We start from the raw sequence: 27453 nt of genomic DNA, 5'->3' as shown, positions 1-27453 counted from the left end.
GTCTGCCGAGCCGCTGTTCTGCTGTGCTCCAGGCCGGTTTGATAAAAAAGGAAAACATTTTCTAAAAATCTTGATTGATACAGAAACGCACAGCAGGTTCCTTTCAAAGTCAGAGGCCTTAGTCCCTGCCGTACCTCCCTTCTCCAAGGGGTGAACATGCTCTATTTAGTGGTACTGCTCCCGGAGGAGGAGCTTGGATCAGAAGCAGCATTGGTGCTGAGCGGCGACCGGGAGGTCTTTACTTGAGGTGGGGCAGAGAGTTGCGGGGCTAGGAAGAGGGAGGAGGGGCAGGTGGGCGGCTGAAGAGCATTAGTGGAGAGGACCCTGACTCACACCTGTCCCTGCGGTGACCCCAGTCTGCAGCGATGAGCTGACGCACAACTTCAAAGGCTTCACGGTGATGAACGAGAACGAGCGCTATGATGCGGTGCAGCACTGCCGCTACGTGGACGAGGTGGTGAGGAACGCGCCCTGGACGCTGACCCCCGAGTTCCTGGCGGAGCACCGGGTGAGAGCCGGCCCGCGCACCCTTCCCAGGTCCCCGAGCCCCGTGGCGCTCGTGCCTGCGGGCCCTACTTGTCTGCCAGCTCTGTGTCTCCGCTGTGGGGCTTACGGAGACCCTCGCATGGGATTACTGTGTTATCCTCGCGACATCTGTGGAGCCTAATGCTTACGAGCACTTTCACAGAACCGCCCCCATGGTAGTCCTGTGGGATTGTCGCTGTTTCCACTTTCCCCCGGAGGATCAAGGCCCAGAGAGACAAAGAGCCTGCGGCAGGTGCCGCCGTCAGCAGTGCTGGGCCTGTCGCTTCAGTTACGTGATGTTGCCTGCCCGTTAGCGTGCAGCTCTTGCGGGTCCGCATAGCCCAGCCCTGTGCTCATGAAGTTCACGTTCTGGGAAACAAAGCGGATTAACGTAACTTCTGTTCTGTTGCCTTAGATTTCCTTTCAGGGCTCTGATTTGGGGCTAGAAATTGTGTGGGGTCAGAATTCAGGATGTTTCTCACTGTTCCTCGGTAGTGAGTTATTATTACAAAGCCCCTTACCTCCTCGGAGTTCCCCCGCATTAAAACGACAGGTTTCCTGCAAAAGGTGAGGAGGATGTGCGGGGCAGGTGGAGGTCCACAAGCTTGCGGAACCCGTGTGCACTCGATTCTCTGCAGGGCGGTGTGGTGGCTGCCGGCGAACGGCTTAGGGAGGGAGGAAAAAACAAAGGTGGCCAAGGTGTTCCTGGAGTAGTGCCTGGTAGGTGGGAAGCTCATTATTGTAACTGTAAGATCAGGACAGACCCTGATCACTCTCTGGCCTTTCTGCATCAACCTGTAACCGTCACTGGTGCACGGACCAAGGGGCACGATTATTCCCAGCAGTGCCCACAGCCGGGAAGTCTGGGCCAGACTCCCAGCTTCCCCTCCCCCCGGCAGCTGTGTGTCTCAGCCGTGAGTGTCCTCGCCCCTGCTCTGCTGTGCTGCCCGTGGGCCCTGACGGGTGTGCTTGGATATCTGGGGTGTTAGCTAGAGTCCCAGACAGGCCTCACACTGCGGGACCTCTGGAGGTTGGTACATTGCTAATGTCCTGTGAGCGCATGAGAGGCCAGGACCTCTTCAGGAAGGAGTACAGAAGTGAGGGCTAGCATGACTCTAAACAGAGTATTCGAGACCAGCCTGGGCTACCGAGTGAGCTCAAGGCCAGCCTGAACTGCAGAGCGAGACCCTGTCTCAAAAAGACAAAAAAAAACCCAAAACAACAGATTACTGATCCAGGGCCATTAGTCTCCTCTGAGTTTGAGAAGTGTACTGACAGCATCCTGAGATCCCAAGGCCTAAAAGGGCTTTTATAGCTGTGGCTTTTATACTGCGTTTCTCAGTAGTATAGATACAGCTCTTCCAGGAAAAGGGCTGCTGGTTGCTATTTTTATATTCCCCCTCTTCTCACAGCCTGAGAGAGAAGCCAGTGAACACAGAAGTGGCCTCTTTCTCATACTTCTAGAAGCCTTTAGCTGACCGATCCTCATCGGCCCTGGAGGACAAGGACATTTCCCGGGGCTCTCCCCACTGACTAGCGAACCAGAAGCCCTGCCGCATCACCCCAGGGTGGCATGGGTGCACAGGGGGTTAGCAGCGCTCCCAGCCAGGAGGAATACCTAGAGATGCGCCGGCTGACTTCGTGTTTCTACTCCGCAAATAGTTGGGTGGGTGGTTTGTGAATGGGTCTTTAGAAGTTACCAGCAGAGAGAGAGGCAGAGACAAGGCCTGGCCTGTGTGCTTTGGTCTTTTTCTGGCCTGAGAGCAGGCCTGCGGTCTTTCGTTCGGTGTTACCCTGGGTTGTAAGTGATGTTTCCTTGTTCCCAGATTGATTTCGTAGCTCACGATGACATCCCGTACTCTTCCGCTGGGAGCGACGATGTCTATAAGCACATCAAGGAGGCAGGTGAGCACAGTGTCCTGGCAGCCCGAGGTCAGTCCACACTACTCCTTCACAGAGGACGGTGCCGCTGAGAAATCTGACGTCGTCTTTCAGGTCACACTGTGGGTGAAAGATAAAGGCGGACCACAGCGGTGACACCCACCACTTCTTAGTCTGAATATCTGGTTTTGATCTTGTATTAACTTCAGGAAGATTTCCTCAGGCCCCCGCTTTCCTTAATCTGGGGCCGTGTGGCTCCTCCTCTCCTCCCCTGGCCTCCCTCAGGGCCCCTGCTGTTGGCCGGTTCTCCTAGGCTTGGCGCAGTAGCTGCAGGCCTGCTCCTAGCGTAGGAAGGCGTGCCTCCCGTCCCCCGCCCTCTGCCCGCGCATGTGAGCGTCACAGTGTTTGTCTGTGTGTTCTGGAGTCAGGCATGTTCGCGCCAACACAGAGGACAGAAGGCATCTCCACGTCAGACATCATCACGCGGATCGTCCGGGACTATGATGTGTATGCCAGGCGCAACCTGCAGCGGGGCTACACGGCCAAGGAGCTGAACGTCAGCTTCATCAACGTGAGTCCTGCCCTTGCCTCCCTGTTCCCCACCAGAGGGACACTGGCCTCCCCACTGCCTGCGCTGAGGCCGCCTCTGTCACTGTCACTCCCCAAAGCTAAATCAGGTCTCTCTGCAGCTCGCATCTTGCTAAGCTCTTCACGAGAATTAAGCAGAGACAAAATAAATAGAGGCAGCTTCTGCCTAAATGGTTTGGTAGCAACATGCTAGTGTACCACCAAAAAAAAAGAATGCGTGTACATTATTAGCAGGGCATGGTGGCACACCCCTGTCATCCCAGCACTTGGCAGGCTGAGGCAGGAGGATCACTGAGTTCAAGGCCAGCAATAGCTCTTGACTTTTTTTCTTTTCTCTTTTTTTGGAGTGCTCTTTTGAAGATCTAGGGCCGGGGATATAGCTCAGTGGCACAAGCGCCTGCCTGGCAAGCACAAGGTCCTGAGTTCAATTCCCAGTACAAAAAAAAATCCCCAACGAAGATCTGATGAAAGTATGGATCCGAGACATTTTTCATGCACTTGCTCCACACAGACCCACACTTTAAATTTTAACTTAGGAATGCTTAAGTTTATCTTAGCTTAATATTGCCAGTTAGAAAAACTGCACACTTTGTCTATAAATTATGCCCCAGCAAAGTTAATTTAAAGAGAAGAAAGCTACTAACTATATCTTCTCCCTGTTCTCTGAGCTGCCCCCAGCTTGGTGAATCATGCTGTGTGAACAGGTGAAAGGGTTTCCCCTGAATAGGATTTATCTCTGCAAATAAACCCTAGCTGTTGGTAATCCATCTGGTGTAGAATCTTATTTCCCCGTAAGACTCAGGTGTTTAAACCCTCAGCAGAGACAGATCTTTTGCAGATGGAAAGGAGAGCAAGGGATGGAGAGGAGAGAGAGAAGTAGAAAGGGTTACATGTGTCGTGTGCATTGCTAGCTCCTCACGAGGAGTGGAGTCATGTACTGCAGACACAGGCCAGTAAAAAAAATTTTTTTTAATTGAAAGCCTTAAACATAGTTCCTTATTTCTTTCCTCCTTTTCCTTCTTCCCCTCCTTCCTCCTTTTCTCCATCTTCCTCCCTCCGTTCACTTTCCTTCCTAGGTCCTGGCACAACTAAGCATGTGCCGGGCATGGTGGTGCACGCCTGTAACCCCAGCACTTGCCTGAATTTAGGCTTAAGGCCGGTCTCACTGCATAGTGGGACCTTGTCTCAAAAAGACAAACAAAGCAAAACAACTAAGTGTGTACTTTATCACTGAATCACACCCTAACTCTTCTCCCTTTTTGTCTTCTTTTTTTTACATTTACTTATTTATAGGTACATGTTTACAGAACGTAATGTTTACATTCCCTGTGTGGAGTTTTTTGTTTTTGTTTTTGTTTTTTTTTGAGACAAGGTATCACCATGTAGTTCAGGCTGGTCCTGAACTCACTGTGTAGCCCAGGCCAGCCTTGAACTCACAGCGATCCTCCTGCCTCAGCCTCACAAGTGCTGAGATTACAGGTGTGCACTACCATGCCCAGCTCATCATCTTCTTATGATCTGGCAATTATGAGTTTTCATTTCATAAACACCCCCCAAACACATACACATACAAGGCAACTCATCCTATTTTTCCTTATCTTTAGGAAGTTGGTAGGACCAGAGAATGTCATCTTCATTTTGCAAATGAGTAAATGGACCTTCAAATACTAAAAAATAAAACACAACTCATCTAAAATCATAAAATAAACCAGTAATAGGAAAAAAATCCAGTACAATAGATAAATAAAGATCTAGTACTTGTAGCTCCACTCTATTATAATGGGCCTATTCTTGGGTCTTCTTGCTGCCTAAACATCTCCATCCAAAAAGAGGTTTGCGTCACGCTGGGTTTTTCTTTCTTTCTTTTTTTTTTTTTTGTCTTTTTGAGCCAGGGTCTCGCTATGCAGTGCAGGCTGGCCTTAAGCTCTCTTTGTAGCCCAGGCTGGTCTCGAACTCGCAGCAATCCTCCTGCCTCAGCCTCCCGAGTGCTGGGGTTACAGGCGTGCTGCACCATGCCTGGCATCCTGTTGGTTTTATTTTAAACCTGACTTCATTTGGCTGCACACCTGTAAGTGGGCCGTGCCTGAATTAGCACACTGTGTATACAGTGCCGGTCCAGAGTTCGTCTTTTCTATTAGTGGGCGGGATAAGATTCATGTAGAGTAGATTAAAGCAAAGCAAAACTACAAGCACTGAAAACAGTGTCAGTAGCCACTTTTTCTCTTTCTTTCGGTAGGGCAGGTCAGGTGGGTATTATTTCTCACAGCTGTCACCTCTTCACCCAGGAGAAGAAGTATCACCTGCAGGAGCGGGTTGACAAAGTCAAGAAGAAAGTAAAAGATGTGGAGGAAAGGTCCAAAGAATTTGTTCAGAAGGTGGAGGAAAAAAGCATTGACCTCATCCAGAAATGGGAGGAGAAGTCCCGAGAATTCATCGGCAATTTCCTGGAAATGTTCGGCCCAGAAGGAGCACTGGTATGGTTCTTTCCCACTGGACAATTGAGGGAATTTCGGGGAAATTCAGGGAACCTCTGTGCTGAGGAAAGAATCACAGAACCCTTAAGCAGAAAGGCACATCAACATTAAGAAGCTACCTAACCTGTTCCCCCCCCTCAAACGTTCTTTCAAATCCTTCCAGAAAGAAGTCACATTTTCCTAAACAATCTTGCCAGCTGTTCCCCAACCCCACAGTCTGGTGACAAGATAAGCTAGTAGCTTCGTCCATCGCACTTCTCTACAGTATGGTTTTGATGGAAGGAAAGGAAAGAATAAAGAACAGTGAAAAAGCTGCCTTCACTGCAGAGCTGTGGTGGGACCCAGGGGAAGTGGGACCCAGGCAGATCCGGAACAATCTGACCAGGGGATGTTGGCTATGGAATCAGTTTTTTGGGGAAGAATGTGGGAATTCCTTTTTCAGAGAACTAAAAAAAACCGGGTTAGCCAGGGATGGTGGCACATGTCCATAATCCTTGAACTCAGAAGGTTGAGGCAGGAGGATCACCATGAGTTTGAGGTCAGCCTGGGCTCCATAGTGAGTTCAAGACCAGCCTGAACTACATAGGGAGACTTTGTCTCAAAAAACCAAAACTAAGACAAAACAACAAGAAACTGAGCTAGATCCCATTCGTCGGAATTAGTTCCTTTGTTTTTTTCCTGGAAACTGGATTACAGACTAAGTAGTCTGCAAAGAATTCCCTTGACATAGAAGGACGTGGTGACTGGGTAGTGGATGGGAGCCCTGGTGGCTGTGGGAGCAGTACACAGCACAGCATAGCAGTGGTGGCGAACCTATGGCACTTGTGTCGCAGTGGGCTGTTAATATCATTGAAAGCTCTAGAAGGTTCACCATCACTAGTATAGAGCATTTTCCAGAGGAAATCACTGAGAATCATGGCTGCCTCTCCTCTGGCAGACTCAGGCCAGCCTGGCACAGCAGCGGCTGGGACTCCGGCCTGGTAATAAGAGCGCTGTGCTAGCAGCCTGAGGCCCTGGGTCTGATCCCGGGCCGTCCAGAAAACACAGATCACAGGACATGGTGCTCTTTGAAGTCTCGGGTGTCCCAGCGGTGACCTAGCTGGTTCCTCGGTGTCTGCTAACTCTTCCTTTTGGTCTCCCCAGAAACACATGCTGAAAGAGGGAAAAGGCCGGATGCTGCAGGCCATCAGCCCCAAGCAGAGCCCCAGCAGCAGCCCGACCCGGGAGCGCTCCCCCTCCCCCTCCTTCCGCTGGCCCTTCTCCGGCAAGACGTCCCCCCCCTCCTCCCCGGCCGGTCTCTCTAGGCGCAAGGCAGTGGCCTACGACATCAGTGAGGATGAAGAAGACTAACTCGCATCCCTTTCCTCTCCCTCCCTCTATTCTGTCACCTTCAGAAGCTCTCTCGATTCCGCATTGTGATCCTAACACTAAGCCTAAGGACAGCTACAAAGGAAAGAACTTGGGGGCAAGAGGACGTAGGAATGGGGAACCCCGGCCCACCCTTAAGAGACATCTGTCACCACACCCGGGGGGCTGGCTGCGCCTTAGAAGCCTGCTGCACCCTCCCACCCCGCCCCGAGGACTTTGCTTCACTGGTTCTGTTCATGTGATCTTGACAGGGAAATTGTCATTTTTATTAATTTTTTAAAAATAGCCTTTCAAATATAGTAAGTAGGTCTAACTTTCTGCCCTGAGGTGTGGGCAGAAGGAGGAGGCCGTGTAGCACCCAGCGGCCTTTTCCTCCCGCACTGTGGAGCCGTGCAGACGGCAGTGTGGGGGAAGGGCATGGCCTCCGTGTCCTTAAAACTGCCAGTGACTCCACCAGTCCCCTGGCTGTGCTCTTGGCGTGGCTGTGGGAAGAGGATCTGAGCCTAGCTTTTCTTACTCCCTGAGGAGTTTCTTGTTGACCCAGTGGGGTCCGTGAAGATACTGACGGGCGCGGCGTCAGCCGCAGTCTCTCCTCTGTGTTCGTCTTCTCAGAACGTGCTGTTGCTCGGTTATGTGGGAGCTGTCCTCAGCCTGTCTCCTGCACCCTGCCCTTGAAGGAAGGACGCTTTGAGGGTTATGGTGACCGGAGGGGGAGTGGGACGGAACCAGCCCTGCACAAAGTCTGTTCAGATCCACCTCCTGCTGGGAGGCCTGCTCTGGCCCGGCCGCCTGTCTCAGTGCTCGTAGCCTCTGACAGAGCGGCTGCGGCCGGGGCTTGGTCCCTTTACCCCGCTGCTCAGAGTACTGAGTGCAGGTGGGCGTGAGACACGGAGGTCAGCACACGAAGAAACACCTTCCTTTTAAAGCCACAGCCTTAGCCTGCCCTCTGCGCTCTTACCAGCGTGCTTGCTGAGATGCAGGTGGAGGCTTTCTTCCCGTCTGGGGGCTGCACAGCGGGGACTTCTGGCCTGGGCTCTCCCCTGTCCCGCCTGTGCCTGGCACCGTGCTCCCGCCCCACCTCGGCTGCCGTCGGCATTTGAACTTCAGATCAGAGAGTGCTGATGCTCGCCGCTTGCTGCTGAGCACACTCTGATTTGGGGTCCCTCAGCGTCCTGCCAGGTCAGCCGTGTGACCATCCAAGATCCTGTCTCGGACTGGGGCATGTGTTTGTGTCCGAGCCCCACCCCTACCACTCAGAACTACCCCTCACAGGGTACGCGTCTGTGTGTTCAGCAAGGGAAACCACACTTGCTCTTTCATAGCCCCGCGCCAGGACTCCGAGGATCTCACGGTCCTCCCTGATGCTTCCTGGTCACGGCTGCACTTCTGCCTTTGCAGCATGACTACCTAGGCCTAGCTCGGAGGGCCAGGCGGGTGGGAACCGCTGGGCAGAGGGACAGAGGACGGAACTGCATTTCTAGCTCCTCTCCTAACGCGCCCTTCCTCCCATCCAGTCTGGCTGCCCCAGCCTCGGCCTGGAGCTCTGTCTCTGGGACAGCAGAAGTCGACGTCTTCCTACATACACAGCTTCATGTCAGCCCGTGTTCTAACGTTTCTGCTTGGGCGCTCCCTCTTAGGAATGCTGCCTGTTTCTGCCTTACTCTTCCCGGAATGGAGAGCCAGGGAAGTCGCTGCTGAAACCCGCCTGCTTGTTCTGGGCGTGCCTGTGCCACCCCGCTACAGAGGAGCGGCCCCCAGACCCGCGCAGGTCTCCTCGCTCGCCCTGGCACCTCGGCCCCCCGGTGTTGCTCAGCCCTGCTCGGCCACGCCTTCCTCTTACTCAGATGCGCTTGGCGGACAGGGCATGACAAGGCTGGGCCGGCCTGGGTACCTGTGCCTAGGAGGCTCCCTGCCCTTTGCCTGCCTTAGCTTTCCAACATGGTACATTCTTAGATTAACTTGGGCTGAAAGCAGAAAGTTTCACGGTGTGGCAGGTCAGATCCTTCGGGGCAGCTCATGATCCATGGTGCTGTGGGAATGATGCCCTCCCTGAGGGTCGTCTGTGCCCAGTGAAGTGAGGCTAGAGGTCTGTCCCCCGTGACCTGGCCCGGGGCCTGGAGCTGTTCACGTGGGAGCATTTGAGGCCAGGAGCTGCTCTCTGAATCCTACACAGGAGAGCTGCCTGCCTGGGTGGGCCAGGCATTGCCGAAGGGGCAAGCCTTGGAAGCTGCTCGGCCTCAGAGCCCAGGCTGCAGGACAAGAGGAGGCCGGCGGTAGAGCCCTGGCGCCAGCACTGAGGAGGCACCGTCTCAGCGGCGACCTTCTCATACTCTATGCAGAGCAGCGCTGACAAGTAGAGACTGAAGATTTAGGAAATGGAGTGCTCGTTCTGCTGCCGTGCTTCTGGTAGCTAAAGCCAAAGACCCTTACTTTGCAGAAACATGGGGAGAAGGTTGGGATGCGAGGAGGTTGAAAATCATAAGGCCGGGCGTGGTGGCGCACGCCTGTAATCCCAGCACTCGGGAGCCTGGGGCAGGAGGATCGTTGTGAGTCCGAGACCAGCGTGAGCTACAAAGTGAGCTCAAGGCCAGCCTGAACTGCATAGTGAGACCCTGTCTCAGAGAGACAAAAAAAAAAATCCTAAAGGCAGCTGGGCGTGGTGGCGCACACCTGTAGTCCCAGCACAGGCTGAAGCAGGAGAGTCACCGTGAAGTTGAGGTTAGCCTCAATTACATAGACCCTATCTCAAGCCAGAAAAAAGAAAATCCTGAAGGAGAGAAAAAATGTGAAGGAGATTGAGTAACTTTGGATTCTTTCTGATCGCTGATCATCCAGCAGCGCCTGAGTGATGGCAGCTGGGAGCTGGTCGGGCAGCGCTAGAACGTCCCCAGTGCTTCGGCACTCCATTTCTGGGTTACTTGTCACTTGCGGGCACCTTCCTTCCTGGAGCTTGTTGCCTTCTTCGCCCTGTTCCACATCCCTCTAGTCCATTCCATTTTGCTGCTTCCTTTTCATTCCCTAAAAGCCATCGCTTCTAGGTTTTCTGTCATCGGATGCTCACCAGAAGCTGAACCAATACAGGGAAAGAGGAATTTTTTTTACAAGCTCCCTTAATAGTGTTTTACAACTAGTGGCATTTTAAAGGCTTACCAATGTAAGTATTTTTAAAGGTTATATTTTTGGCTCTTGTTTTCTCTCATAGATTGTCATGGGCGAAAGAGTTGTCCCTAGCCTCTATTTTTCCAGATAAGCAGAACATGTTCTTGGGAGTTATATCATTAAACATTAATTGTCTTAAAAAGAAGAAAGATTTTTCTGTCTGCCAAAGTATTATGTTAATACTCGGACTGGGATTAACCAGGATGACCCAGAGCGCGTCCCTTTAGGTTGAAGCGGGCCTTCCACCCAGGTTTGGGGAGGCAATGACTGAAACACCGAGAGGGCTTGGTGGGTATTTTGTACGGAGGATCCTGCCTGCAGGGATGACAGTGTCGGAGAGAACCGCGGCCGGGGCACAGTGCCTGCCTGGGACAAGGCCGCGGGGAGTTTGCCTCCAGTGGGTTCAATAGCATTGTTCCCATCTGTGATTCATTTGTTCAGAGTTACGTTGGCTTTTGTCATTTAGCCAAATAAAGGCAATGTGGTTTTACCTAGCATTCCAGTTGTGTGTTTTATGCACGCGTGTGTGTGTCTTATGACCTGGGAGTTTTCCTTGGACTTTAAGTTCCTCTGCGTTTGCATCCTGATTTCTCTCAGAACCAGCAGCGTCCATATGGTTGGACACTTCCTTTTGCAGCCAGGCACAGAAACTCACAAAGCTTAGTGATTCCTGAAAGGAAGCTCCCTTCCTCCCGGCCTGTTGTCAGGGCCCCAGTGACACATTTGTAAGGAAAACTCGGTGTGCGGTTTTTTCCGGCCAGAGCCTCCCGCTCTTACCCACCCACCACTTTCCTGCCTGCCTCTCGCTGACCTTTCAACACACAGGCAGGGTGATGGGGACACCCACAGAAGCAGCGTGCCCTGTGCCCAGTTACAGACTCTCGGGCTTTGTCCTGGTTGTTTATTATAAAATTTAAAATACCTTCCTGGGCAAGATCCACAATAATGTCATCATATCACACAGTTTACCTTCCCATCCCCAGCCTGGTTTTTGCCGGCCTGGTGGCCGACACTGGAAGTGCTCGCCTGCTTGGTCGGGTTTGGGGGCTGTGAAACCTTGCGCTCTCCTGCGAGTGCAGCATCTCCCCACGGTCTGGGCCGCCCCTCAGGCCTCCGAGCTCATGTCCATGGCTGCAGATGAGCAAATTTCATGCCCAGCCTTGTAGTCTTTCCTTCGGTAGTACCTCCGCGTCAGCACAGTCAGCAGGAACGTCTCCGGGATGAGGAGGTGGCAGTTCATCACTGCGGGGTGGGATGGGGCGGGTCATGTGTCAGGCCGCAGGTGGGACAGCCCCCTAGCAGCCCTGGCCAGTGCGCCCAGGGACGGTGCCTCCACGGACCCACGTCTCAGAATGACAAAGCAGATTCGTGGTGGAGCGAGAACCCGGATGTGGCTCCCTAGCCTCTGATCTGAGGCCAGTCTGAGGCCGCTTTTCCTATGCGTGTTCAGTCTGCGATCTCCTTCCTCTCAGCAGCGCAGGCCTGGGCCCCTGGCTTCCTGGGGCGGCCGTCGAGCCTGGCTGCAGGCTGCTGTGGGACCACAGCCCCGGAAGCCCTGCGTGGACCTCTTCGGCCCCTTGCCCCTTGAGGGCGGAGGTGAGGTCCACCTGTTCCAAGCCTCTCTCCTCTGACCCACCCACATCTCGACCACTGCACAGCGCTCACCCTGAGAGCGGATCTTGGAGGAGTAGGGAGGTGAGCAAGCAATCTGGCCGCCGTTGGCCAGGACGGAGAAGATGGCGGGCTGCAGCGCAGTCAGGATGAGGAGCACCTGCGAGCGGGGAGAGGCGCGCTGTGCGAGGGCCGAGTCCTTCGCGCTCCTGCCCGCCTGCCCCTCGGTCCCTGGGTCACGGAGCGCTGGGGCTCACGCTTGCTTGCCAACATGTGGAGTTTTAATATTTAAGCAAAGTACAGTCTTCTACCCAATGTGTTACTAGAGCCGCTGGCAAGGAGCTGCCGCCACTCTTAACCATGGGCACTAATGGCCACTAATGGGTGAGAAGGGCGGGTGACTGAGGCAGGGAAAGTCCATCTGGTCCAAGTACCTAGAACATGGGCCGCAACTGAAAGCTCTTTGGAAACTGCCCTGCCAGGGGCCGGAGGGGAGGAGCAATGGGCAGTTCAAACAGCTGGCGCAGACTTTGAGGTGGGGAAGGTGAAAAACCCCCTCACCACAGATAGTGCACATTGGTGTAAATGTCTTCACCGCCACCGGACCGAATACTCAAAATCACTAAGAGGGTAAATTCTACGATTATTTCATGACAGTAAAAAGAAAAGATGAGCTGGCCGTGGTGGTGCACACCTGTAATCCCAATGCTCAGGAGGCTGAGGCAGAAGGATCTTCCTAAGTTCAAGGTCAGCCTGGGCTACACAGTGAAATTTTTTTGTTGTTTTTTGTCTTTTTTTTTTTTTTTGAGACAAAATCTCACTATGCAGTGCAGGCTGGCCTTGAGCTCATTTTGTAGCCCAGGCTGGTCTCAAATTCACAACGATCCTGCTGCCTCAGCCTCCCGAGTGCTGGGATTACAGGCCTGCGTCACCACGCCTGATTTACACAGTGAATTTAAGGCCAGCCTGAACAGCATAAGACTCTGTCTGGAAAAAAAAAAAAAAAAAAAAAAAAAAAAAGTTGAGGAAGACAAAAGCTGAAGACAGGCATCGTGCTAGACATTCACATATGAATGGCATTTGTGTAGACCAGCGAGCACGCATGTGAAGTCCGCCTGCTAACAGCGGTCAGCTACGCCTGAGGGTGTGAGAGGTAAGGAGATGTGAAGGAAGAGAGGAGGGTCGCCAGGGTGGGTCACGGCACTGCGCTTGGCGGAAAAGTCACCTTAGCATTTAAGAGTGTAAAGCCTAGGAGGTAGACAAGTGTGCCTTTGGCAGACTTTTCCTGAGAGCTGCAAAAGTGATGAGGCAGTGCAAGGAGAAGGAGAAAGGGGGCTTGGCGCTGGAGCTGTTTAAGTTCTAGTTCCGTCCCTCCTCCGCCTGAGGGCAATCCTCAGCGTGTCTCTGGGTCTCGGTTTCTCTGCCCGAAATAGGGATAATGATGACTCCTACGATTGTTGTGGTCATTTACAAGAACATATACAAAGTGCCTGGTGTAGGTAGTTAATAGCTGTGGTTAAAGAGCGTCAGTGTTGGCAGTGGTAATGAATTACAGGGCTTTCTGCAGTAATAGGTAGAAAAATGTAAGAAGGTCTGTTCATGTATGTGTTACGGGTTGAATTGTATCCCCCCAAAAAGATACTGAGTTCTGTCCCCGGGCACCTCAGGATGTCCTTATTTAGAAACAGTTACTTTAGAATCACTGCTGATATAATTAGTCGAGGTGAGCCCATGATGCATGGGGTGGCCCTTCACCCAGCAGGACGCTGTCACAGAAGTAGAGGATGTGACCACGGAGGCAGGGACGGCATGGAGAGCAGCCGCCAGGGGATTCCAAGGCTGGCGGCCTCCAGGAGGGAGCAGAGCAAGGCAGGATTCTCCTCGGGCTTCGGAGGGGCGTGGCCCTGTGCACACCTTGCTTTTGGACTTCCGGCCTCCAGAACCCGTGGTTCCCAGTCACCTGGCTTGTGCTATTTTTGTTATGGCGGCCCTGAAAACTACATTACAGAAGGCCAACAAGAAAATGAGAAGGGCAGAGATCATCTCCCCAGTTTCCCAGGAAACCACCGTCAAGGGGAGGATTTTCAGTCCTGCTTTTAGCTCTTATAGCTCCAGCCTCCTCCCCCTAGTTGACGTCGGCATCTACGTTAGGAAGCAGCTCTCCCTCCGCGGCGTAGTTACCTGGAACAGCGCGAATTTGGCGCCCATGTTCTGCTCGCCCAGGTGCAGCTTGGCCTGACGGAAGAGGATGCCCAGGGCCCAGAGAGCCAGCAAGGTGGACACGCCCATCACAGTGTTGATCCAGAGCGCGGTGCTCTTCTCGGAGATCTGGGGGCAGCCCCGGAGCCGTCAGGAGGGAGTGGCCCTGACCTCCTCAGGCTTCTCTCCCGCGTCGTGGGGAGTGACCAGAAGGCCGCAGAGCACTGGCCAGCTCCAGCCTCATCTCCCTCCCCTGGAGTTCCTGGGCCTCGACTTGGCCACAGCCTCCTTGTCCCTGGGGCCCTGGGGCTGGGGCTGCTGGAGCCCAAAGGTGCCGAGGGATCTTGGACTTTACCACCCCCTCCTCCGGGCTTACATCTGCTGGGTCGTAGATGCCGTCGGGGATGAGAAAGAGTCCGACCAGGGCCAGTGAGATCCTGAAGAAGGCGTACTGGAAAGGGCCCAGCATCAGCAGCTGCAGCTTCCTCCTGCGGGGCGAGGGCGGCACGTGGCCCCACCCACCCGGGACGCCTCCCCGCCGCCCGGGCCTCACAGCCCCCAGCTCCGTGGATGGGACAGGAAGCCTCGGACTCCTTGCCCCCCTCCCCTCCACACCAGCACCTGCCCTGGGTGGAGCCAAGGGTGTGACCTCCAGTGCATCAGCCGCCGTGGGCAGAGGGGCAAGGCCGCGGCCCACCGGTTCCTGGGGAGTGGCTTCCCCTTCCAGGGTGCAGCGGCCTCTCTCCCACCCTCAGCTTCACCTCACCTGGTGAGCTGCAGATGGGGGCAGCAGGGGCAGCAGCAGCAGCAGGGCCCCGTGTGGATCCTCATCGGGGTGTCCTTCAGCGTCCTCAGCACTACCTCCTTTCCGCCGAAGCCCTCCACCATGACCAGCATGAGCAGGTAAAAGCACAGTGCGTAAAACCTGGGCGGGAGAAGCAGGTGGCAGGTCCTTGGTGGGGCAGCTGCGGAGACACCCCTTTGCCACTGGAGAAGAGAGACTGGGGACGGGGTGGGGGTGGGGGAGGTGATGGGGCTGGCGCTCTGGACTGTGACCCAAGGGGAGAGAGAGGGACCTGGATAGAAGGAAGCTTGGGCTATGGGCACAAAGAGGTGACAGAATGTGCCCGAGTAAGTCAGGTCTTGGGCAGAACCAGAAGCTCAAGAGCTTCGGGTCACACAGCCGGAGGGCAGATTCCTGACCAGCGGGACTACAGGCCTGGAAGCGAGGCCCAGCAGCGGAGCGGACCCACGGCACTGCCGCCCAGAGCCGGGGTGGGCCGACACTCACGCGACGATGGCCATTTCCACGAGCGTGAGCGAGCGAGGGATCCAGAGGCCGAAGCAGCACAGCACCGACACCACCTGCGTGCGGAGGGGCGGGGGCCTTAGGGGAGGGGAGGGGGCGGGCCTGGGGTGCGTCCTGAGCAGGGGCAGAGGGCCCACGCTCAGCACCTGCGAGGCCAGCTCTATCCCCGGCACTAAAACACACAATAAAAACCAAAAGTTGCAATTGGAAAAATAAGTCAGGAAACCAACAAGCGAGGTGACGGCTCCAGGGCAAGTCGTTCCCTCGTGCACTGTGGGAGCTGCTGCCTGCCTTAGCACTGTTGTGTTTGTTTTGTTTTTGAGACAGGGTCTCACTGTATAGTCTAGGCTGGGCTCAAGCTCACTCTGCAGCCCAGGCTGGCCTTGAACTCTGGGCGATCTTCCTGCCTGTCTCCTGAGTGCGGGATTGCCCATGGCGCCACCAGCTTGCCGGCCCCATAGCGAGCGACTGCCTTCTTGATCTTCAGCGCTGCTGTGGCAGGGAGCAGGAGGGGCCGTGCCCCTGGGCCGAGCAGGCGCTCCAGTTGTTCACACCCTCGGAAGTGGAGCTGCCCGCTGGCCTCCCAATCCCCACCCCCGCCCTGACCCTCTGCCCCTCAGCCCAGGAGGCAGCAGCAGGCAGAACCTGCAGACATACTGTGTGTCCTGCCCCCTTCCAGCCCCAGGGCAGCTCCGGGCCTCACCGTGGGTGCAGAGCTGCTCCACAGCAGGGTCCTGCGCTTGATGGGACAGCCAGTGTTCCTGTGCAGGTAGATGGCATCCTCCAGGAAGAGGCCCACCGAGCCCAGGGCCAGGAGGGTCATGATGACCGTGAGGGCTATTTCCACAGGGCCCAGGGCTGGAGCGGAGGAAGAAGAGGCCAGTCAGCTGAGAGCGGAACCCATCTGTCCCTATGGGCTGTGTGACTTCAAAACACTGGTTCCATGCCTTTTTCACAAGGCACTTACAGAAGCTAGGCATGGTGGCACAGGCCTGTACTATAATCCCAGCACTCAGGAGGCTGAGGCAGGAGGATCACCATGGGTTCAAGGCCAGCCTGGGCTCCATGGTGAGTTCAAGACCAGCCTAGACTATATAGCAGACCCTGTCTCAAAAAATAAAATAAAATGATCATAGACGTACATATAAAACCTCTCATACATCAAAATAATTCCAGATGTGTTAAAGATATGTCTTTGAAAATCAAATAGAGAAGTTGGAAAAAGAAGAGAACTGTGTGTTCACTGAAACACTGGAGAGGGAAGACCCACCTAAGCATCAGAGTAAGCCCCAAATTTGCAGAGCGAGTAGCTGTCAAAGTCAGTACCAACAGTTCCAGTTCCTGAGTGTTAGAAGGAGAAAGCGGCAGCAGACGGGAGGAAAGCATTTTTAACAATGTACGCTCAGGGGGCTGGGGATGTAGCTCAGCGGCACAGCGCCTGCCCGGCAAGCGCAAGGTTGTGAGTTCAATTCCCGGTACCGAAAAAAAACAAAGACAAAAACAAACAAACAAAACCAAACAATGTGCGCTCAGGTTTAAGATCTCTATTGCTTAAAAAACGGCAGTAAAAATAGGAGGAGGCTCTTGCAGAGGAATCAGTAAATAATACTGACCTCACTCACAGCACGTGGGAAAAGACTCCCCGAGTACAGCGAGAGAAACACAAAATGACGTATTACTTATAATTTATTAATGCTGTGATTGACTAGCAGCTTTAAATTAGTAACAAATGCCCAATGATATCGGAAATATTAAGTCAATCACCCAACAAAGTAGTATATAAACATGAAAAATATGAGCATACCATCAAGAATCTTTGCAATGAGTGTGTAACAATATTTTAAAAAAATATTAGCAGACTCATATATATTTGTTCACTTGATTTATGACAAAGGTACCCACAAAAAATTTGGCAGTGTTTATTTATTTATTTATTTATTTATTTATTTATTTACTTTTTAGTCTTTTTGAGACAGGGTCTCGCGATGCAGTTCAGGCTGGCTTTGTGCTCACTTTGTAGCCCAGGCTGGTCCCGAACTCACAACGATCCTCCTGCCTCAGCCTCCCGAGTGCTGGGATTGCAGGTGTGCATCACCATGCCCAGCTTGGCAGTGTTTATTAAAACTAAACGTGTAACTACCCTGTGACACAGCGACTCCCTTCTCAGACACACACCCCATAGAACCAAGTAGTTAAAATCCCCCGAGATGGTTCCTAGCAGCACAGCTCAGAATGGCCACACTAGGAGCAGCCTAGCACTCGACAAGGAAAGTACAGTTGAGGGCGTGGTGACGCACCCATGGCGAGATCCCACGAAGCGATGGGAAAGAACACATCAAATAAACACAACACAACAGAGAACCGTAGAAACAGGACGACAACCGAAGGGAGGGAGCCAGGGCCCAGACTCCTGTGCTCTCTCCAGGCCGAGGTAGGGAGCTTGGTCCACTCGGTGGTGAACGTTCAGTGGCGTTGCCAGGACATGCCAGTGAGGGGTCAAAGAAACTCTGTTACTGCTCAAAGGATTTATATCTTCATCTGTGTGATGGGTTTATAGATTTTTTTGTAGGCAAAAATTAACCAAACTCTACCTTAAAGATCATTGCCTTTTTTTTTTTTTTTTTTGTCTTTTTGGGACAGGGTCTCGCTCTGCAGTTCAGACTGGACTTGAGCTCACTTTGTAGTCCAGGCTGGTTTCAAACTCGCAACGATCCTCCTGCCTCAGCCTCCGAGTGCTGAGATTACAGGCGTGCGCCACCATACCCTGCTAACTTGTCCATTCTTGCATGTTTGCTTCCTGGAGGTTAAGAGTATAGGCTGTGGTGGGGAGTGGTGGTGCATGACTCTAATCACAGCACTTGGGAGGCTGAGGCAGGAGGATCACTGTGAGTTCCAGGGCAGCCTGTACTACACAGCGAGATCCTGTCTCAAAAAACAAACAATGGGTCAGGCATGTAGCTCAGCAGCACAGCACCTGCCTGGCAAGTGTGAGGGCCTGAGTTCAATTCCCAGTACCCTCAAAAAAAACAAAGAAAGAAACAAAAAACAGAATAGCTCTTTCTTAAGTAGTGACTTAAGAAATAATGATTTAGGAAACCGTGGCAGTTACAAAGGAAGCAAAGCAGGGAGTTTCACCACGTCGTCCATCCTCCGCTTCCCGTTCCTATGTCGCTGCCTGACCCAGCCCAGACCTGCACTCTTCTACATGTTCACCAGCTCCAGCCCTTCTCGGGCACTCCCAATCCCAGCGTCCTCCTCCTCGGACACGCTCAGGCCTCCTCTCCCTGGGGCGAGGGGCAATGACCTCTCATTCATCTCCCTGCTTCTCCAGGCCCCGCCACCCCATTACTGATTAACGTCCCCAAGCAAGCGCTGCCCAGCCCCGCCCGCCGCTTGGCCCTAGGATAAAGTACACCACTCAGCAGGCGCCGCTTCCCTGCCCGGCCCCCTCAGTTGTCCCCGCTCCCCACCGCAACCTTGAATCTGGCCAGACCGAGCTCCCTTGTGTCTCATTTTGTCACCGTCAGGGCCCTCGGAGTGCCCATGACCCGCTCGGCACGCCTGGGCCCCACCTGCTCTGCCCACCTGACTGCCAGACCCAGAACGGTCCCCTGCTTTGCTCACCCTTGGGGCTCTTTTTGCACATTTTTAAGCAGAGCAGCTTGAGAGCTGTTTCTCTGTGTCAGGCAAGGTTTCTCAACCTGAGCACTAGTGACACCTGTCCTTGTTGTAGGGGACGGCCCTGGGCGCCACGGGAGACTCTGCAGCCTCCTGGCCTCTGCCCGCCAGATGCTAGTGGCAGCCTCCAGTGTGGCAACCCAAACTGTCCCCAGACATTGCCCAGTGTCCCTTGGGCTGAGAGTCCCCTGCGTGAGGGAGCCTTGGCCACCTGCTGCCCTCGGAGCAGGCGGCTCTGGAGCTGGGGAGAGCAGCCCCGTGGCACCAACCCTCCGCACCAACTGGCAGCTCAGGATGCCCTGGCGGGTGGCAGCACACGCAAGGACCCGGATGTGGAGAACGGAGCTGTGCCGGCCAACAGCCACGCCCACGCCCCATGCACCCTGATAGCGCCCGCTCGAGGGGACATCTGGAGGGTCGGGGAGCACAGTGTGAAACAGAGGTTTCTGCTCCACAGCTCAGAGGCGGGGATGCCAGGGCAGAAAAACAAAACATGCCTGCAAAGCATTTGCTAGAGTATTGCAGGGCGTTGGAACCTGTTTTTCTCTGCAGGGAGAGAAATGAGTCCCAATTTAGGCCTTTCACTTTGAAAAGCAGCTCTGCCATGAGGTCACCAAGCCAAGCTCCCTGCTCACAACAACCACTGCTGTGAGCGCAGTGGATCCTTCCCGAGGAGGGTGTTTTTGGTTTGTTTGTTTGAGGCAGGGTCTGGCTATGTAATTCAGGCTGGCCTTGAACTCAGGGTGATCCTCCTGCCTCAGCCTCCAGAGTGCTGGGATTCCAGGCCAGAGGACCCTGTGGGACTTGAATCATTTGGGGAGTTGACCATGGCCAAGACAGATGGGAGGCTGGCCACTCCCAGGCTGTCCAGGCGGCCTGCTCAGGACCCCTGTGCCCCAGCTCCTGGCTGTCCTGACTCCCAGCTGGGGTGCACAGCTCCACCTGGGGTGTGGGGAGACTCACCTTGCAGGAGCTGGGCTGCCGTCGGAGGGTACGAGAAGCAGGCAGCTGGGACGCTGTAATTGGTTCTCAGCACTTCCACGAGCTCTGCCGTGTACCTGGAGAAATGGCATCTGAGTTTTGAACCGTGGGGCTGGGAAGCTGGTGATCAAACCCAAGCCTCTGCACTGAGCTACATCCCAGGCCTTTTCTTATTTTGAGGCGGACTCTCACTAAGTCACTAAATGACCCAGGCTGGACTTGAACTAGAGAGCCTCCTGCCTCAGCCTCCCAAGTGCTGGGATTATAGGTGTGTGCCACCACCCCCCGCTGGGGACCTGCTTCTTAGGATGGAGAACGAGGCCAGGTGAGTGTATAAGATGAGCTGCCAGTTGCTGGGCAAACCTGGCTGCGGTGGCCAAAGAAGTCCTAGTTCTTTTGCTTCCCCAGAGAAGAGCCTATGGGCTGGCCAGCGGGGCCCCTGGGAAAGAGTAGCCCTGCACACAGGGGATGGCCCTGACGGCCAGGGGCTCTGTGTGATTCTTGGCACACCTCCACCACCTTTCCTCTGGGATTTTTTGTTGTTGTTGTTGAGACAGGATCTCACCATGTAGCCCAGGCTGGCTTTGAACTCACAGTGATCCTCCTGCCTCAGCCTCCCCAGCACTGGGATTATAGGAATGCACCACCACACCCCACCTCTCTGGGATCTTTCTCTTCCCAGCCTGCAGGGCAGAGCCAGCGCCCCAAAGGGGTCCCAGGCCGGCCCATCCCAGGTTCTCTGCAGGCCCAGGGCACAACTAGGCCACTCAGCCGAGTCTCTTCTGAGTGCTGGGAGCCAAAGGATAGGGCGAGAGGGAGGGGCAGCCCAGTGTGATAGGGGCCACTATCGCTTAGCAACGGGCAGCCGGCCCAGGGCCTCGCTTACCTGGGGTCAAGTTTTATCTGAGTCCTGCCCGGTTCCATCGTCCGCTGTCTCTCGGGCAGGCAGGGTAGGCAGGTGGAGGCACAGGGGGGTGGCTCCCGCCGGGTTCTGCTGGCTGCTGCCTTTTCCAGAGGACCAGGCGGGGCAGGCGACTGACCGAGCTGTCCCCTCCGGCTCTCTCCCTCTTCAGGCCTCCCGAGCCAACCTGCTGTCTCCAGAGCTCAGCCTGGAGGAATTTGATCCTAGGGCGCCTGGCACTGGCTCCTCCCCACCCTCAGGCGTGGTCCCTTCGGCCAGTCTGGGATGAAGGCCCTGGACACCCCGGCCCGGCCCACCCCCGTCTGCATCCTCCTCCTCAGACCGAAGACGGGGCTCCTCCCGCCCGCGTCGTCGCTGGGGACAAAGTTCCCCTCCTCCCTGCACACAGAGCAGGACTCCCTGAGCGGGAGGCTGGGTCGAGGCCTGGCCGCAACTGCCGCGGGGGCTGCATCGCTGGGGAGGCCCTGCCCGACCGTGGGTGGGTGACAGGAACATCTGGGCGAACATCTGGGCAAACATCTGGGCCCAAAGTCGCAGCCAAGAGGAAGCCGCTCCTTTCAAAGGTGCACAGTGAGACCTCTGAATGGTTTGACAGATTTTTAGAAACTGCCGGTTCTGTGCTTACGAACTGTTTGATTGGCTGTTGTCCTGTCTTCCTTCTCCAAATCAATTTCAGCTGGGCCAGTGTCTCCTGCCCCCGAGGCTCCCAGCGAGGATCCTGGCACATACAAAGGGCTCCTTAGATTTTGGTTGTTTAGCCAATAGAGTAATAAAGTCACAGCAAGACAGGGTCTCACATGTACCCCAGGCTGACCACGAACTCAGAGATTCTCCTGCCTCTGCAGGTATTCCTCACCCAAGTGCCCATGTTCCGGCATGTGCCATAAGGCCCGGCTCACATCAGCCAGCCACATGCAGAGCCCCAGGTGTGACGGGAAGTGTTGTGCGCTCCTGATCCACCCCACAGCCACTCTCCTAAAGGACAGTCTGTCTTCATTCCCGTTTTACAGGGAAAGAAGCCAAGGGGGAGTTTAGGAAATCAGGTTAGAGGCCATAGGGTGTGGAGAGGGCCAGGCTCTGTGGAGGTTTGAGGACCTTTTTAAATTTTACTTATTTTCTTTTCTGTTTTTTGAGACAGGATCTCACTTTGTAGTATAAACTTGCCTTGAACTCAATATGTAGCCCAGGCTGCCCTTGAACTCACGGTTGTGCTCCTGCCTCAGCCTCCCGAGTGCTGGGATCACAGGTGTGTCCACCATGCTCAGCTTGGGGACCATTTCATTTTTTAAATTTATGTATATATATATGTTTTGGGGGTGGTTGGGAATCGAACTCAGGAGCTTGCACTTGCCAGGCAGGCACTTGTGCCACTGAGCTGTATCCCTGACCCCTGGGGACCATTTCAGGTGGGAGGAAAAGTTCCCTGGGAGGGTGGGGAGAGCAGGTTCTGGGAAGGCAGACACAGAAGAGGAAGCCCTGCTGACCTGGTGCCCAGGTCCCCGGCACCTCGGAAGAGTTCTCAAGGGGAGCAGAGTCCCCAGCTTTGCCCTTCTCCTGAAGCTCAGTTCTCGGGCAGGACAATGCGGTGACCCAGGAGTCTCAAGGGCCCAGCCACCCCCTGAGGTAGGGAGAGGAAGCAGGGCACTGACCTCAGCCCCACCCTGACCCAGGCACAGGCTGACTCAGCCTCCCCGAACATTCCCGGGTCATTCATCCTGCCTCACGAAAGGCCTTGAGCTCAAAAGCCTTGAACTTTAGACTTCCCTGGAGCAGATCGCAGGGTGCCTGGGACAGGCAAACTTCCTCAGGACAGGGGTGACAGCGGGAGAGTAGCCAGGGCCAGCGGTGCCAGCAGGGCCAGCAGCAGAGTCTGGGAGGCGTGGAGACAGTGTCCTTGGGTGGGCAGCTTCTGAGGGGCAGGAAGGGCACGGCTCTGTCCCTCCCGGGTCCCTAAGCAGCTGCCCTCTCTCCTGAGCAGCCCTCAGCTTCGCGCAGGGCCGCCCAAGTCCCCGCCTGCCAAGGTTGGCAGAGAGGACGGCTGGGTGGGGCCAGGGTCTTCTCTCCTCAGCTCTGGGCCCTCTCAGCCCAATATTGACTTTCAGAGCCAAAGTTCTGTTTCCCCCTCCTGTTTTTCTTGTGGGGGAAGCATAACGTTTCTCACAAAAGGTATAATAATATCATAGGATATTATTACATCCATCTTGGCTTTTTCTGAAAAACAGTCTTTTCTGAGAAATCAAAAACAGGGTTTGTTCAGTTTCCCACAAGACCCCTCAGCTATTGGATACATCTCTCTCTTTTATTAAATTTTTTTTTTTTTTAGGGGCTGGGGATTTAGCTCAGCAGCACAGTGCCTGCCTGGCAAGCGCAAGGTCATAAGTTCGATTCCTGGTACTGGGGAAAAAAAAAAATTTTTTTTTTCTTTTTTTAAGGCAGTCTTGCTATTACGTAGTTTAGGTTGGCCATAAACGCACTACTTACCCCAGGCTGGTCTCAGATTCGAAGCATTTCTCCTGCCTCGGTCTCTCCAGTGCTGGAATCCCGGCAATGTATAGGTTAGGCTGGTCTTGAACTTGCAGTGATCCTCCTGCCTCAGCCTCCTGAGTGTTGGGATTATAAGTGTGCATCACTGTACCCAGCTTGATTGGTATATTTTTAAATGACTAAGTGGGGAATTTTATCTCAGTAAGAACAGTTTTAAAAGAGAAAACAAGCTGGCCATGGTGGCAAAGGGGTTTCACCTGACATCAGCTAAATGTATAAATAAACGCGCTGTGGTGGCTGAGCAGTTCCTTTCCTCCCACCCGGAGAGCTCTGTCTGACTCAGCTTTCAGTGTATAGTTTCTGTCTGTTCTTCATCCTCTCGCCGTCCTCCCCCACCTCCCCAACATCGAGAGCTGCACTGGACGCAGCAACCACCCACGTTTTTATTGGTACATTTTAGATGTACCTAATGGTCACATTCATCATAGGCAATCTGCACCTGTACATGACATATCTTGCTGCTTCCTTCTTTCCCATTCCCCTCCCGCCTCCTTTTAACCGCTCTTCCTCTCCTTTTTTACAGGAGCTTTGTTTCCATTTTTTCCTTTTTCTTTGTTGTTGTTGTTTTGGAGACAAGTTCTTGCTGTGCAGTTCAGGGTGACTTTGAATTCACTATGTAGCCCAGGCTGGCCTCGAACTCTTGGTGACCCTCCTGCCTCAGCCTCCCAAGTACTGGGATTACAGGTGTGCGCCACCACACCCAGCCATTTTTTCCTTCTATTCTCTTTTTTCTCTTGTCGCTTCCTTCCTTTCCTTCTGCTCCCTCCCTTACTCCCTTTCTCATTTGAACATTTTCTTCCCATTTCCCAATATCTATTATAAATTTTGGCCTTTATTTTTAGTTTCTCATACCAGAGAAATAATGCAGTATTTAAACATGTGTGTCTGATTTATTTCACTTGAGTATGATCTCAAGGTGCATCCATTTAGCCAGCAAGGTCTCAAGTTCATCCTTCTTTATGGCAGGGTAGTACTTCATTGTATACAAAAAGCCACATCTTCATCAATGGGTTGGTGGGCATTTGGGCTGTTTCCAAGATTTGGCTATTACAAACTGTGCTCCTATAAACATGGCTGTGCATATATCACTGTGATATGATGCTTTCAATTCTTTCGGGGAGATACCAGGGAGGGGAATAGCTGGGTCGAGTGGAACCTCTAATCCTAGTTTTTTGAGGAGTCTCCACACTGATTTCCACAATGGTTGCACCAGTCTACACTCCCACCAACAGTGGAGAAGGGTTACTTTTTCCCACAGCCCCACCAACATTTATTCTTCTTGATTGATTTCATGATAACATGCTTTCCAGGTGAGATGGAATCTCAGTGTTTTAATTTACATCTCTCAAATAACCAGTGATGCTGAACATTTTTCCATATATTTATTTACCATCTCTACTTCCTCATCTGAGAAGTGTCTATTCATTTCAGATGCCCATTTTTAGATTGAGTGTTTTAAACTGGGGTGGGGGGTCTGGTATTTTGGAGGTCTTTATACATTTTAGATAGTAGTGGCCATGGTGCACAGACCTGTAATCCCAGCACTCAGGAGGCTGAGGCAGGAAGATCACCACAAGTTCCAGGCCAGCCTGGGCTACATAGTAAGTTTAAGGCTAGCTTGGACTACCTAGCCATAACCTGCCTCAAAGAAAAAAGATAGAAAGAAAAAAAGAAAGAAAGAGTGAAAGACTCAGATAGTAGTCCTTTGTCTGAGGAACAGCTAGCAAAAACGTTTTCAGTGTCTTTTCACTCTGTTGGTGGTTTCTCTTGCTGTCCAAAAGCTTTTCAGTAATATCAAATCCAAGTTGTTGATTCTTTGTGATATTTCCTGTGCAATCAAAGTTCTGTTCAGAAAGTCTTTGCCTACCCTAACATCTTCAAGAGTTCTACCTATTCTATCTTCCAGCAGATTTAGTGTTCATGTTTTAATATTTAGATCTTTGATCCACTTCAATTTTAGTTTAGTGCATGGTTGAAGATACAGGTCTAGTTTTAGTCTGTGGCATGTGGAAAGCCAGTTTCCCCAGCACCATTTATTAAAGAGGCTATCTTTCTTCCAGTGAAGGTGTTTGGCTCTTTTGTCAAAGAAAAAGGGGCTGAGTGTGTTTGGAATTGTGTCTGCATCTTCCGATCTGTTCCATTGATCCTTGGCTTGTTTTTTGGCCAGTTTCATGCTGTTTTTATCACAGTAGCTTTGTAGTATAATTTCATGTCAGGGATGCCCCCTGCCTTGCCTTTGTTGCTCAGAATTGCCTTTGCTATTCTAGGTCTCTTCTGGTTCCAAATAAATTTTAGGATTGCTTTCTCTAATTTTGTGAGATATGCTATTGGTATTTTGACTGGGAATGCATTAAATCTGTATATCAGTTTTGGAAGTATGGCCATTTTCACTATATTGGTTCTTCTTACTCGGGAGCAAAGGATATCTTTCCATTTTCTGATATCCTCTTCCACCTTCCTCTTCAGCATACTGTAGTTTTCAATGCAAAGGTCTTTTACTTCCTGCATTAGATTGGTTCCTAGGAATTTCATTGTTTTGGAGGCTATTGTGTCAGGCAAATGTGATAACTACACTATGGAAGTCAATGGATGCTATTGTGAAAGGTGTGGTTTCACTAATTTCTCTCTCAGTGAGTTTGTTATTTGTGTACAGGAAACCTATTGATTTTGAGTGTTTTTCTTCTTTTTTTGGTACTGGAAATTGAACGCAAGACCTTGCGCTTGCTGGGGATTTAGCTCAGCGGCACAACACCTGCCTGGCAAGTGCAAGGTCGTGGGTTCGATTCCCGGTACTGGAAACAAACAAACAAACAAACAAACAAAGACCTTGCGCTTGCCAGGCAGGCGCTTATGCCACCGAGCTATATCCCCGGCCCTGATTTTGAGTGTTGACTTTGTGTGCAGCTATGCTACTGAATTTGGTTAAATCTACAAGTCTTTTGGTGGAGTTTTTAGGGTCTTCTATGTAGAGTACCATGTCATCTGCAAATAATGACACTTAACTTCTTTCTCTCCTATCTTTATTCCATTTATTGCTTTCTCTTGTCTAATTGTCCTGGCTAATGTTTGCAGAACTATATTGAATAAGAGTGGTGGAGCTGGGCGTAGTAGTGCACACCTGTAATCCCAGCACTTGGGAGGCTGAAGCAGGAGAATCGTTGTGAGTACGAGACCAGCCTGGGCTACAAAGTGAGCTCAATGCTGGCCTGATCTGCATAGTGAGACCCTGTCTCAAAAAGACAAAAAAAAATAAATAAATAAAAATAAAAAATAAAAAATAGAATAAGAGTGGTGGCAGTGGACATTCTTATCTTGTTCCTGATTTTAGAATGAAAGCTTTCAAAAAATAAAAATAAAAAAAGAAAGCTTTCAGTTTTTGTCCATTTAGTATGCTATTGGCTACCGATTTGTCATAGAGGGCTTTTATCAGATTGAGATAAAGATCATATATTCTGATTATCTGTATGGTTTTTATCGTGAGTGGGTGTTGGACTTTGTCAGTTGCTTTTTCTGCATCTATTGAGATGATCATGGGCTCCAATCCTGTGATTTTTGTTCTTGGCTCTGTTAATATGGTATATTACATTTATTGATTTACATATGTTGACCCATCCCTGCATCCCTGGGATGAATTCTACTTGGTCATGGTGTATAATTGTCTTGATGATTTGCTGCATTCTATTTGCCAGTATCTTACTGAGGACTTTGTGTTTATGTTCATTAGGGAGACTGGCCTATAATTCTCTTTTTTGGTTGGATCCTTCTCTTGTTTTGGTATCAGGGTTATGCTTGCTTCCAGGAATGAATTTGGGAGTGTTGATTCCTTTTCAATTTCACGAAGTATTCGAGAAGTAGCAATATTAGGTCTTCTCTAAATTTCTTGTAGAATTCAGCAGTGAGTCAGTCAGGGTCTGGGCTTTTTAATTACATCTCCAGTTCATTAGCTTTCACTGGTTTATTTAGAATTTTTATATCTTCTTGATTCAGCTTTCATAATTCATGTGTGTCTAAGAATCTGTTTCTCCTGTGTTTTCCATCTTATTAGAATATAAGTTCTTGAGGTAGGAGTAGATGATCTTGTGGATTTCTGCAGAATCTGTTGTGATTTCACCCTCTTCATTCCTAATTGCATAGATTTGAGTCTTTTGTTGATAAGGTTGGCAAAGAGTTTGTCAATTTTATTTAATCTTACAAAGAACCAACTCTTTGTTTCC

General features: G+C 52.2%; 2 protein-coding genes across 10 annotated transcripts in view; one reads left to right on the top strand and one right to left on the bottom strand.

Moving 5' to 3' along the window:
* Pcyt1a (phosphate cytidylyltransferase 1, choline, alpha) overlaps window positions 1-9394 on the top strand; it is a 48161-nt gene extending 38767 nt beyond the window's left edge. For 4 of the 6 annotated variants that reach the window (XM_005383124.2, XM_005383127.2, XM_005383125.2 and 1 more), the window contains exons 5-9: window positions 357-508; window positions 2352-2430; window positions 2835-2977; window positions 5280-5468; window positions 6612-9394. In XM_005383124.2, the coding sequence (XP_005383181.1) occupies window positions 357-508; window positions 2352-2430; window positions 2835-2977; window positions 5280-5468; window positions 6612-6818 (770 nt within the window). In that variant the 3' untranslated portion in view covers window positions 6819-9394. Of the gene's footprint in view, window positions 1-356; window positions 509-2351; window positions 2431-2834; window positions 2978-5279; window positions 5784-6611 lie in introns of those variants that run through there. The other 2 variants (XM_005383129.2, XM_013513398.1) reach the window with 2 other exon arrangements.
* A 1487-nt stretch (window positions 9395-10881) lies between these two features.
* On the bottom strand, window positions 10882-21689 carry Slc51a (solute carrier family 51, alpha subunit). Of its 4 annotated transcripts, none has more exons than XM_013513397.1 (11): window positions 21499-21689; window positions 21321-21413; window positions 20660-20882; window positions 19756-19850; window positions 15818-15972; window positions 15097-15170; window positions 14572-14730; window positions 14182-14293; window positions 13788-13934; window positions 11661-11766; window positions 10882-11237 (listed from the first exon to the last, which is right to left on the bottom strand). In XM_013513397.1, the coding sequence occupies exons 3-11, from the start codon at window positions 20695-20697 to the stop codon at window positions 11101-11103; spliced, it is 1023 nt and encodes a 340-aa protein (XP_013368851.1). In that variant the 5' UTR covers window positions 20698-20882; window positions 21321-21413; window positions 21499-21689; the 3' UTR covers window positions 10882-11100. The 4 variants fall into 4 exon arrangements, with proteins under 4 accessions (XP_013368851.1, XP_013368850.1, XP_005383179.1 ...); XM_013513396.1 differs by having other exon boundaries at window positions 21552-21689; XM_005383122.2 differs by having other exon boundaries at window positions 20660-20792; window positions 21552-21689.
* Window positions 21690-27453: the final 5764 nt, after the last annotated feature.

This window comes from Chinchilla lanigera, unplaced genomic scaffold (assembly GCF_000276665.1).
Source record: "Chinchilla lanigera isolate Chin_1 unplaced genomic scaffold, ChiLan1.0 scaffold00019, whole genome shotgun sequence".
NCBI lineage: Eukaryota > Metazoa > Chordata > Mammalia > Rodentia > Chinchillidae > Chinchilla > Chinchilla lanigera.
The sequence above is the reverse complement of the archived record's forward strand: the minus strand, read 5'-3'. Positions and strand labels throughout refer to the sequence as shown.